The 12,650-nt window shown below is 42.7% G+C and overlaps 1 protein-coding gene across 1 annotated transcript in view; it reads right to left on the bottom strand.

The window, feature by feature from the left end:
- Window positions 1–12,650, bottom strand: part of APBB3 (amyloid beta precursor protein binding family B member 3) — a 41,881-nt gene that overhangs the window by 18,382 nt on the left and 10,849 nt on the right. The window contains exons 2-4 of the mRNA XM_029583455.1: window positions 3,227–3,414; window positions 2,895–2,971; window positions 1,770–1,830 (exon numbers count right to left, since the gene is read on the bottom strand). Of these exons, the coding sequence (XP_029439315.1) occupies window positions 1,770–1,830; window positions 2,895–2,971; window positions 3,227–3,414 (326 nt within the window). The remainder of the gene's footprint in view (window positions 1–1,769; window positions 1,831–2,894; window positions 2,972–3,226; window positions 3,415–12,650) is intronic.

A 12,650-nucleotide genomic window follows, 5' to 3' on the forward strand; every position in this document is an offset into this window, starting at 1 on the left:
GCCCTTTCTAACTGGAGTCTGATCGACTGAACCTCCCAGCTTCATTGTCTTGCTAGGTGGGACATTGTCTTCCTATGGCCCCTTTTCTAGTTCTTTCTTTGTAATAAAGATGATGCCCTTTTTTGCTGTATTTGTAATATGTAACTCATGTAGTTTGCTGCAAGTGGTTCATAATAGCGATTCACGAATTTAAATAAATAGAAAAAGATAATGATTTCTTTTGATTTATGGGACCTTAACATTTCCAGGGAGGAGCTTATATTAGTGGTAGTGCCTTGATGGATCAAGGCTCTGGGAGGTTTTGCTTACAGATTTCAACTCCATCAAATGAGTGCACCATCCAGTACGAAATGCCTTCTCTATCAGTCCCTGCTTCTCAAATACAATTCCTTAGGTTTAACAACTAGAGAAGGTCAATATCCAAAACTCACACGTTATCTAAATGGCAAGTTTCTGGACACTCAGTCCCTTATCCAGCTAGATATTAGCCCGCTAGGTGTGCTTCCAGGGCAGCTTTTGACAGAAGCTGCTTTGAAGCGCTGGGAGCAGCTAAGTTCCTGTCCTGGCATTGATTTGTATGGTTTGAGGGGGAAAGGGTTGGGGGAGTTTGCGGTAAAGCAGATTAAGGCCTGTGGGGCGGGAGGCTCTGGTGGCAGCAGCAGATTATAATATTGATAGAACTGGGGATGGGGAGGCACCAGCAGACCCCCGGAACATTTCAAAGCGAATTAGGGGTGGGTTGCACGGTGCGACAGGGCCATATCTGACGTTTTGTAGGGGAAGAGAGAGAAACAGGCTACAGGCCCTGTACTGCTTTTTTTTTTAACAGCACTACATAAACGGATATCTTTTGAAAATATCTGGTTCAGCAGGAAATTATTCACCCACACAAGACCGGATAACTAAAAAAACCTAAGCTGTTATTTTCCAACATAGGGGCTCATTTACGAAGACCTTTTCCCATAGACACAGAATGGGAGAAAAGCCTTAGTAAATCCGGCCCATAGCCAGTTAAGTTTCTTTTTTAGTTATCCAGCTACCATGTAGCGGGACATTTATCCCACTGAAAATATGAGAGAAGTTATCCAGCTATCTTTAGCTGGATAACTTGTCCACTCGCTGGCTTACTAAATATGGACCTCTGTGAGTCTGATTTTCAAAGCCATTTATGTCTGTCAAACCTGGTTTTGTGCATGTACATGGCTAGTGTATTTTACATAGAGCTTTTACATAGAGCTCTATGTAAAATAGTTTAAAACGTTGTAAAATAAGCTCTTGTTCCCCATTCTAAGTTTTGCTCATGTTTGCTGCAATTGCCTTCAATTCATGTTTCATTCAGTTCATTTACATTCAGTTCATGTTACACGCATATATGAAGAGTTATATGTAAAGCATTTTTAAGCTAAGTTCTTGTTTCAATGTAAACTGATGTGATACTCACAGTGTATGTCGGTATATAAAAACACTAAATAAAAATAAAATATTGTAAAATAGCCTGGGGCTCGGTTTGCATAAAAGTGCGCACATAGCCCTGTCATACGAATTACAGGCAGGGGTCCCGGGGAGTGGGATCCGGGGCAGAGCTGGAGCCATGCACACGAGCTTTGACTTCAAAACGTAGGCACGAACGTTTAACCCACACCAGTTACGCCCTGCAAAGAGGAGATCCGACTTTACAATGAATCCTAGCATCATGTTCCAGTGCACTAGCCAATGTGCAGCATCAGATGCTTTATTCCATTCCCAGATACAATCTTAGTGTTTGGTACCTTGGAGCCGGCTTCATTATGGCTCTGAAACAGTTCCTCGTCAGGCCAGGGCAGTGAGCTCCTGTGACAGAGAGAGAGAGAGGCAGATGAGATATGCTGTAGTACCCTGAGAAGCAGCGTCACCCTGTGCATTACTGCAGGGCTGAAGCTTTATTTATTTATTTATTTATTTATTTATTTAAATTCTTTTAATATACCGATGCTCAAGACCAGGTCTTATCGTACCGGTTTACAATAAACTAGGGGGATCCAGTTAACAGAGAAAGCAAAAGTTACATTATAACAGGGAACGTGGAACTAGGCTGTTAGAGAAAAGATAGGTTAAACAATTTCTAACTGGAGAGAAGGGCAAAAAAGCAGGAGAGGGTGCTTACAGGATAAGAATTATGTATAAATTTACATAGTGTATATGAATTAAGCAAGTTATAAGATAGTGCAATTAGTCGAACAACAGTTCCTTTGAGTTGCGGAAATGGACGCATCCGTGGGGTATGAGACTGTGTGGGTGACCCTGAGGCTTTAACCTGTTGGCTCCTTTTAGTATCATGGTTTACTTAACCACTGCACCCAGGAACTGGAATCCCTCGAGCTGACATCCATGAAAAACTGAATTTTAGGAAGGCACCTGGGAATATTAATGTCAAAATCCAAACAACATCCACTAATATCAGTCCATATATCAATAATAAACTGAAACCAGAAATACTAGAGATGTTCCTATCAAATGAAAAAATGGTAGCACGTCTCCCATTCACAAAGATTGCAATCCAGTCTATTTACAGATTATTTTTTAAATATTATCATCCTAATAGATAATGCTATCCAAAGCATCACAGATAATAAGTACAAAGTAGTAAATGACTAATTCAGAAATTAATGTGAGGTAATTTTGATAAAGCAAGGTTCTGTATGTTGACAGAGCAAGGTTCTGTATGTTATGTGCTGGCGAGATCAAAGTTTTTCTCCTGTTTCTCCCTAGCACTGATCCCATTTTGAGGTTTTCACTGCTAAATCTTAGGCAGTGTTTCCATTGCAGTAAAAGTGTAATAGATTCCATTCCCCAGAGCCCCTCTTACCCTCCCCCCACTTCCATTTCTTTACTGGATTCACTGGTCCACATTGTACCTTTTGTTCAGTGATGTTCCCGGACCAGAAAAGAGCCTCTCCTTAGATTCTTGGCTTTCTGCAGTATGTTGAAGATGCTAGGGAGCAAAAAAAAACCAAAACAATTAACCACTATGAAAATATCTTCAAAGTCTTTTTGCATCCTATTTGTTAGGTTTAATTAGACTAAATGCAGGCATTGTAAAACCTTACATAGAATGATTCCTATCTCTTTCTACCCACCATCCACTGTTTCGTATCTAATGGAGGTTAGTACATAAGGTTGGCTTATGTCTTAGGTGCTGTTGTAGTCTGCTAGTAAAGGCCAGTGCTAAGCCTAAGCTATTCTGTACCTTTTCTTGCAGAGTGGCCTCTCCAGGGCCCAGCTTCAGACCTGTGGCAGAGTTGTACAAGGGGTGGTGCCACTGAGTAGTTCCTGTGGGCACATGCCAGTAATAGGTCCCAGAAGTATCTCGGATTGTCCTCCATCCTGGGGGAAGGTCGGGATCAGCCTCCAAATTCTGGTCATTCCATAGATTATCTAGAGGGGGGGCGGAAAAGGGTTTTATGACCAACCGTATGCTTGTATTAGAAGCTGGCTATTGAGAAAAAAACAAGAACATGCAACATGACTGTGAAGGATCTACCATGCAAAAGGTGTGTTGTTTGCTCAGAGACTGCTGAATGGAAAGGCATGAAGGGATGCCTGGCACACAGTGTTTGAACGTAAACCAGTCTGCAAACATCTGTCCATTTTGTCTAAAGCTCTAAATTGATACATTTACTGCTAACATGCTTTGTGACAATCTGTTGAATGTTATTAAAGCGGCAGTAGAAAGTGACCAGGTAAGAGGAATGGATTGGAGTGAAAAGGGTACATGCGAACAAATGGGGAGCCAGAACTTTACTCATAGAAATAGATGAAGGTCTGAGAAGGGAGCGACTGTAGGGCATTTGCAAGGATGAGGACTGAACGGAGAGCGGATTTTCTTTGGAATATTGTCATTGCAAGTCCAGCTTTTATAAAGTGTGTACTTACAAGTTCATTTTTAAAACCCGGCGCGCGGAAATCCCGGGAGATACGCGCATAGCCGAGCATGCGTCGAGCGCATTTTCAAAATGGCCTGGCCACGCGCGTATCTCACAGCACACGCAGAAGAGCTGGGGTTTGGAAAAGGGGCGGGCCAGGGGCGGGATTTGGGCGGGGCAATGCGCGCATGTTATAAAATCGGCACGCGTCTTTGAAAATTTAACCCTTAGGGGGTAATTTTCAAAAGAAGTTACATGCGTAAATGTAGCTACTATTGTAGCAATTTTCAAAAGCCATTTACTCAAGTAAAGTGCACTTATGTGAGTAAATCCTATAGACAAGTCAATGGCATATATTGTAGCAATTTTCAATAACCCACTTACTCAAGTAAAGTGAATTTACTCCAGTAAACCTGGTTTTTACTCGAGTAAATGCTTTTTAAAATCAGGCCCTTAATGGGGATTAGGAAGCTATCTGTATATATCAGGCAGCATTAATCTTGCTCATTTATGCATTTATACATTTTATATTCCGCGAATCCAAACTTCCTTGTCATCCTGCAGAGCAGTCCATACAGGCGGGATGCGTAAGAATAAATTTTACCATGTTCAGCGCAGATACATACAAGCAAAAGTATATGTTTTAATAATAAAATATAAAATACAAATAAACAATTAAACAAGTAATCATTAACTGCCACACAAGCAGTGCTTCCCTAGTCTGCCTTTCAACATAGATACCCACCACTAACAAATGTCTGTGAAAGTGAAACTGCTTTAACTCACGAAATTTCAAATAATCTTGCTTTTGACATAAATCTAAAGGGAGAGTATTTCACAATAACTGGGCAACTTTTGAGAATGCCTTCGATCTAGTAATTTGAAGACGGAAATCATGTAACGATGGAACTTTTAACAACATCTGGGAAGATGCGTGATGAGCATGAGTTAGTCCATACCACACAAGTTCCTCTGCCAAGCAATGAGATTCAGTATAAACCGGCCGCCTTATGAACTAAAGTGAACGGCTTGAACTGTATCCACTGAACAATGGGGATCCAATGAAAATCTTTCATATAAGACTGAACACTCACTCCCCATTGTGGGCAAAAATCATTCTAACTGCTGGATTATGTACAAGCTGCAATACCTCTAGCAAATAATTAGGTAAAACCCAAATCAACAGAATTACAATAATCAAGATGATCAAGCACTATCGCCTGCATGATAAGCTTTTGAGAGGTCTAGTAAGTCGAGGTTTATAAAAAAAAACTGTTCTAGCCACTTGGGATTTTAGAGATAATTTTGAGTTCACAATCACCCCCAAATTGCAAGCTTCGTCTCTTATCCTCTGAGACTGATTATCAAGAATGTTATCTGGAAGAGTCCCAATAGAGTCTTATCCAAGCCAGAGAGTAGACATTTTACTGCAGTTAAGAATGAGTCCTTTCTTCATCACCTAGTCCTGAGTTTGTTTGAAACTCTGCATAAACAGCTCTGTAGGAACCACACTAGGAATAAAAGAATTGTACATCATTAGCATAAAATTTATAAGTGAAGCCTAGAGCAAACAAAATCATGCCTAAGGGATGAATATATACATTAAAAAGCACCCCAGATAATGCTGATCCCTGAGAGACACCAGTATCACACAAATACCAGTCAGAATAACAATCATTTTGACAAGCCCGCTGCACTCTACCTTCCAGAAAAGAACTGAACTATTCCAATACTACCCCTCCTTTTTTTGACCAACAACTGATGATGGAACACAGTATCAAAGGCAGAAGATATATCAAGTTGTACTAATAATTCTGATAATTTCAGTTCTATAGCACAATGTACCTAATCCAACAAGGATAGCAATGTTTCGGTACCATAATTCTGTAACGATACTGGCCGCTAGGAAGCCCCCTTGTCAGCAGGGGCCCTTAGTGGGCCACACTCAATCCTGCTCTAGCCGCCATCTTGAAGGCTGCATGGCTTAGCAAGGCCAGCCCTATATAACTCTCCCTCATAGTCTGCTCGGGACCTCATCATCGAGTTGCCTTGACTCCTTGCTCTGGCCAACCCTACACTTGTTTCCAAAGTGGCCTGTTTAGGTCTTCTGTCTTGTTCCTGTTTTGTTTGCTTCCCTGTCCCCTGTGGGTCTCCCAGAGACTCTCCTGTTCCCTGTGAGTCTCCCAGAGACTCTCCTGTTCCCTGTGGGCCTCTCAGAGGCTCTCCTTTCCTGTCTAGGTTTCCTAGTGGTCTAGGAATGGATTGGAGTGAGAAGGGTAGATGAGAACAAATGGGGAGCCAGAACTTTACTCATTTAATAGATGAAGGTCTGAGAAGGGAGCGACTGTAGGGCATTTGCAAGGATGCCTTGTTCCTGTTGTATCTGAGCCTCCCAGTGTCTCTCCTTGTCTGTGTATCCCCTACCTGAGTCTCGGTCTCCCGGTGGCTTAGCTTCTACCGTGCCTTGTTCTTGTCCTGTCTCTCTGTTCCCTGTCTTGCCCAGGGCCTTGCACCCCTGCTCCAGTTTCACCCTTATTTACCTTGCTCCTGCCTGTGTGGTTTACCTTGTTCCTGCCAGCGTATTCCCAGTCTTGCCCATGCCACTCCTGTCTGTCGCGCTTTGCATAGCCTTTCAGTCAGCCTTTCCTCAGACTGATCTTCTGTTGCCGGTCCAGACCGACCCCTGCGCTTGCTGTGCTGTTTCTCCACCGGAATTAACCTCTGCCTAGAATGTGACTCTGCTTGGACCCTGCCCGCCCTGACCACAACTTGCCTTGGCCCATCTGGATAAGTCCTGCCAGCCACCAGAATCTGTGGGCTCAGCCCAAAGGAGAGGTGGCTTGCCAGGCGGGAGACCCTGTACTGCTCCTGTTGGGCGATTCCCTAGCACGGCCTTGCCCAGCCCTGACCAATTCTTTTCAAAACCAAACTGTTCTTAAATATTTGATGTTCTTCCTTAAAATCATCTAATTGTTTCAAAACCCACTTTTGCAGAATTTTACTGAAAGTACACAAATTAGATAGTGGATGCTAATTGGCTAATGATCCCAAAGACAATGTTAAATCCTTCCGGACAGGCCACACATTCGCTTGCTTCAAAAGCTTTGGTACAACATTATCGATCAAGGGTAAATGAATAATCTGAATCAAACACTGCCTTCTTATTTTTAATTAACCAAAAGGGGCAAGGATCCAAACTACATACAGATGTTTCTAATCTGAGAACTAATAGTTTTTTAATCCTACAGAAGCTATCGTACCAAACTTATCCCATTTAACAGTAAAATCGGATCAAGAACTGGCATTGACATCCATAAAAGACCCAATAGGAAGCTGATTTTGTAATTTATTTATTTATTTTTTACCTTTTCTTGAAAAAATTGTTCACTTTCTGGTCTTTTGACAGAACCACATTTCAGTAGCTTGAAAGCTCCACTAAAACTATTGAAAATAATTGTAAAGGTTTATTGTGTTGCGATCCCCCCTGTTGCTGCGCTACAGGAGGTCTCTTACCTTCCTCCGGAGGCCGCTCTGAAGCCTGGGCCTCGCCTGTGTTCCATCCGGGACTTGCTCCAGGGCCTGAGAGGCCTAGCTGTGCCTGTGGCTTGCTTGCCAGCGTTTGGACTTCCTGTTTGGCGACGCCCTTCTCCTAGGGGCTGGCCCGCAGCTCTCCACCTGACTTATAGGACCAGCGGTGGGCAGTCCTGGCAAGCTCCTCCCAGGGAGTTGCCTTCTACCTCCAGTATTTAAGGACTTTCTGTTCACTTGCAAAGGGCCTTTGGATCAGGTCCTACAGTCGTCTGTATCCTTGCTGATCCAGGTCTTCCGTGATCATCATATGCTTTGATGGATCCCTGTCCAGTGTCTCTGCCTAGATGTTTGTTCCTGTTCCTGCCAGCCGTAAGGACTTCGGATGTGAGTATCCCAGCATCGGAGTTCCTGTTCGCCTGGAGTTTCCCTGCACCCTCCTTCTCAGCGTGGTCCGCGACCAGCCTTCCTGGGATGTGTAGGGCGCGTCTGGGACAGGGTGGTCCGCGACTCAGTCCCACGGGTGGGCTGAGTAGGGCGCCCTGATGGACAGTGCCATGTTTCCGTCCAGCCTTGTCTACAGTGTCTGCTTCAGCCCTTGCCCGGATGTCTTCCTGCCTCTGCCTTGACCTACGTCCTCGTCTGGTTCCTGAGCCTTCTGTCCTGTTGGGCCTTGGAGTGGCCAACAGGAGGGATTCGTCCCACGGGCTCTTGAGCTTCTGCCAGCCGAGGGGGCTTCGGATGTGAGTATCCCAGCATCAGAGTTTCTGCTCGCCTGGATCTTTCCTGTGTTTCGCTTCAGCCCTTGTCCTGATGTCTCCGTCTTGCTTCAGCCTGCTTCTGCCCCGTCTGATGTCTTCTGTTTAAGGACTCTGTCTGCCCTCGCCTCTGTCCGGCCTGCTGCCCATTGCCGTTCCCTGCGGCAGGTCCGAAAGGGCCAGGAACAGTCGGAGGACCGTTCATTAGTCAACTTCCCCGTGTTGGCTACCATGGGCATGCAGGTCCGGCTGAGGGTCGGACTCCCTGCTTCTGTTCCTGCCTGCCTCGCTCACCATGCCTGCTCAGCTCACCTCCCACAGTGTGGCTTGGGGCTCCTCCTTGAGTCCTGCCGTGGCCCAAGGGCTCACCACCACCCGCTTACGACGACCGCGCCCGCGCGCGCTCGCAACATATTGAAAGAATTATTTATAACAGTTGTATAATAATCTTTTCTTATGATCTCTATGCTTCCAGAGCCGAATCATAACAATTTTTATCCTGCTCTAATCTAGTCTTGCGCCATCTTTTCTCCATCTTATGTCAGTGCCTTCCAAGCACTACCAGATCCTTAGTAAACCATGGAGCGCAACGGTTATGATTTTTTCCTTTTAAGCAATTTCTCTGGTGCAATACTATCATAAAACCTTCTGAATGTCACGTTTCACCAATTTACTGTCTCATCTGCTGAAGTGAAGATAGCCTTATTCTTAACCCTTTCCCATAATTCCAAAAATAGGTCATAATTAGGTTGTTCTCTAATCTTTTAATAAGTATAGACATGTTTTGGTATAAGCCCTTCAAACTGTAAATCATATTTTAAATGACAGTGGTCTGATCTCGGGATATACATATTCCCAATGGGAGGAAAGGAATTAGGTTCATAAGAACATGCCATACTGGGTCACATCCTTGCATCAAGCCCAGCATCCTGTTTCCAACAGTGGCCAAACCAGGCCATAAGAACCTGGCAAGTACCCAATAACTAAGTCTATTCCATGTTACCGTTGCTAGTAATAGCAGTGGCTATTTTCTAAGTCAACTTAATTAATAGCAGGTAAGGGACTTCTCCTCCAAGAACTTATCCAATCTTTTTAAACCCAGCTATACTAACTGCACTAACCACATCCTCTGGCAACAAATTCCAGAGTTTAATTGTACGTTGAGTAAAAAAGAACTTTCTCCAATTAGTTTTAAATGTGCCACATGCTAACTTCATGGCATGTCCCCTAGTCTTTCTATTATCCGAAAGAGTAAATTGACTGTAACTAAAATAGGATCTAAAATCTACCCCTACTGGTGTATGGTGGATTTCATCAGTGGTGCAATCCCATTATATATCGCAAATTCTCGAAATCTCTAACAATAGGCTCACTGATGTCATCAATATGCAAATTAAAATCACCTAATACTATAAGCTCACTATAGTGAAGAAAGCATTGCTCTCATAGAATGAAGATTAGAAGAATATACAATAACAAAAAAAAAAAAATCATGAACATAATCAGATTAATATCTTTTTCACTCCCCTCAGAGCATTTAAAAGACATTTGCTGTACTGAAATACTGTAATTAAATATTATTATAACTCCTCCTCTACACTTGCCTTCATGAGATACTCCTATATAAATAAGTATAACCAGAATGACATAAATTTTCAACAAAAGATCTGCTGCAGAATGCCAAGACTCAGTAATAAATAAAACATCCAATTTACTTTCTAACAATAACTCCAAAATCTCAACATTCTTTTCCATGCTGACTATGCATTGAGATATGCTATGGATAATTGTTTCTCTTCTAACTACCATATTGGAAATACTTATTGTGGTAGGATACACAAACCAGCTTCTCTGAGTCAAATCTAGCAATGGAGCAGTCAGAGCACCATACCCTACCCATAACAACTTCACTCTGTAAGCCAGGCATTTTAATATATCCCGAATTAAAAACACCAAGTAAAAGTAAAATTCAAAACCCCACCTCACATTTAAACAAGCAAAATTTCATGCCCCACTCATGTCCCACTCATGTTTACAAGATTTTTAGGTTTATAAAATCACGAGAGGTCTAGAATGGATAAATGTGAATCAGTTATTTACTCTTTTGGATAATAGAAGGACTAGGGGGTACTCCATGAAGTTAGCATGCAACACATTTAAAACAAATTGGAGAACATTATTTTTCATTCAACACACAATTAAGATCTGGAATTGTTGCCAGAGGATGTGGTTAGGGCAGTTAGGGTAGCTGGGTTTAAAAAAGGTTTGGATTAAGTTCCTGGAGAAGAAGTCCATTAAATGCTATTAATCAAGTTGACTTAGGGAATGGCCACTGCTATTACTGGCATCTGTAGCATGGGATCTACTTAATTTTTGGGTACTTGCCAGGAACTTGTAATGTGGATTGTCCACTGTTGGAAACAGAATGCCTGGCTTGATGTACCCTCGGTCTGACCTAGTATGGCAACTTTTTATGTTCTTATGTTCTCACGAAGGGGTGGGCCCTTCGGTGAAGGTCTGCTAACAAGCTAGTCGATGGGCTTCACCTTTTATGTTGGCTCCTGGTGACACTTGCTGGCATCACTCATTCAGGTTTGGACTGTCTTCAGCACCAGTGGCTGATCAAGAAACAGATGCTCGAATAGCAATGCACAGCAACAAGGCATTTGCAGCTAGGGAGTTCAGGTTGAGAGCAGCAGCAGGTCAGTTCTTCAACAGCAAAGAACATGCTTAGTGCATGTATATGAACCTAGCAGGGAGAGATGGATGAGAACCCAATAGACAAAGTAATTCAATTCTGGGCTCCAGATTTGGAATATCCAAATGACATTGGATTTTGATATGGGGGATCTTACTGAAACTGAATAAATTTTATTAATGACCTTCACAAGTATGGAAGCAGGCTAAATGCTTTAGGTCTGTTAATTTTTCTGTAGAAATTAGGGACTGAGTCCAGTCTCCAGAGCCAATATGTTGACTATTGATGGCTTATATTGCTGGGAGCATCTGAGTACAGAGGATTATAGGAGTCTGCCTTGTTGCGTTGTCAGATTGGGGAAGCATAAGGCAGTCAGCATTTTCCTGTGTGCTTGAAAGATGAGCTTGCTAACCGCAGGCATCCTGATTTGACCCTTCTTGGAGTGATGCATTAGTATCTTAACTTTGTAACATAGGACTCTTGGGTTTCAAGCTGTCATTGCTGCTGACCAATTGACATTGAGATTCATGGAGGATTGATTTTATATATATCGCATCATATTTGTTTTTGTGTTTTATAGATAAGTTGTGTGAGTATATATGCTTGGAACAGGTGATTGCCCAAAACATGGCCATGTTTGATGTCTTTTAATGCTTAAAAATATTGGTACACCTGGTGCTTTCTTACAAATAATTAGGAAAAGCTACTATATCACAATATGTTTGTAGGACCACTACTCACAGGGTCAAGGTATTTTTACCAGACTCTTTTATATGGTTCTTGGTCCAGTTTACTTTATATATTTTTTTCAAAACATCTTTTAATGTCATCGTCTTCTGTGTGTTTTGGTTTGCCATTGCTTGTTTGCTTTTTGTATTGGCATTTGTATTTAATACATTGGAATGGTTACTCCAATGATTTTTGAAATCCTACATTTGTATCTTGTTATTTTTCACTGCCGCTCTTGACACATTATTGCTTTGTTGAGGTTGGTTTACCTCTGTTTTTCCTATCCTCGTGCATTTACAGTATGACAGTTTGAGCACATCATTGGAAATGGGAATATTGCAGCTTTGTTCTTTCCTCTAGATCACTGATAAAAGTATCAGGAGCGGTGGTCCCAGTACAGATCCCTCTGTAACACCTGTTACCTTGTTCTGTTGTAAGATGTTGCATTAGGGGTACCTTTTCAGTCCCCACAGAGAGTTTGTAGGACCACGGGAACTTTGTACCTGTGGGCCTATCTCCATGATAATTTTCAAAGGGGAACTCCAATAGCCAGCTGGTGCCATGAGGATTCTTTACCCTGTGAGTACTGTCAGGGGATTGCCCTAAGCCCGCACCCTGGCATTACTCTTTTTCTCCACATCTGAAGGGTAGGGACAGTTTTCAGCCCTCAAACACCCAAATACCTGCTGCTGCTAACGCCGAAGAGCAGGGCAGGCCCGAGGAACAGGCCCAGCGTCGTCGGCAGTTCTCAAGCCTCAGAGGGCAGACTGAGGAGCTGCTCCAACCGCAAGAAAGACCGGGGACTGTGGCCTTCAGGCAGAGAGAAGGTAAGAGGTTGCCCATGAGGGCAGAATCATTACATTTTAGCCACATTTCAGTGCATTAGATTTCAGTCAGGCCATTTTTACCTGGGTAAATACCAATTTTCTAGTGTAAATGTCTTTGAAAATTGTCCTCTCAGCCCTAGTGAAAGCTATAGGAAAAATGTAAATTAGATTTTATAAGGAAATTTAGGAAGCTATTGCATTTGTAACT

This window comes from Rhinatrema bivittatum, chromosome 18 (assembly GCF_901001135.1).
Source record: "Rhinatrema bivittatum chromosome 18, aRhiBiv1.1, whole genome shotgun sequence".
Lineage (NCBI taxonomy): Eukaryota > Metazoa > Chordata > Amphibia > Gymnophiona > Rhinatrematidae > Rhinatrema > Rhinatrema bivittatum.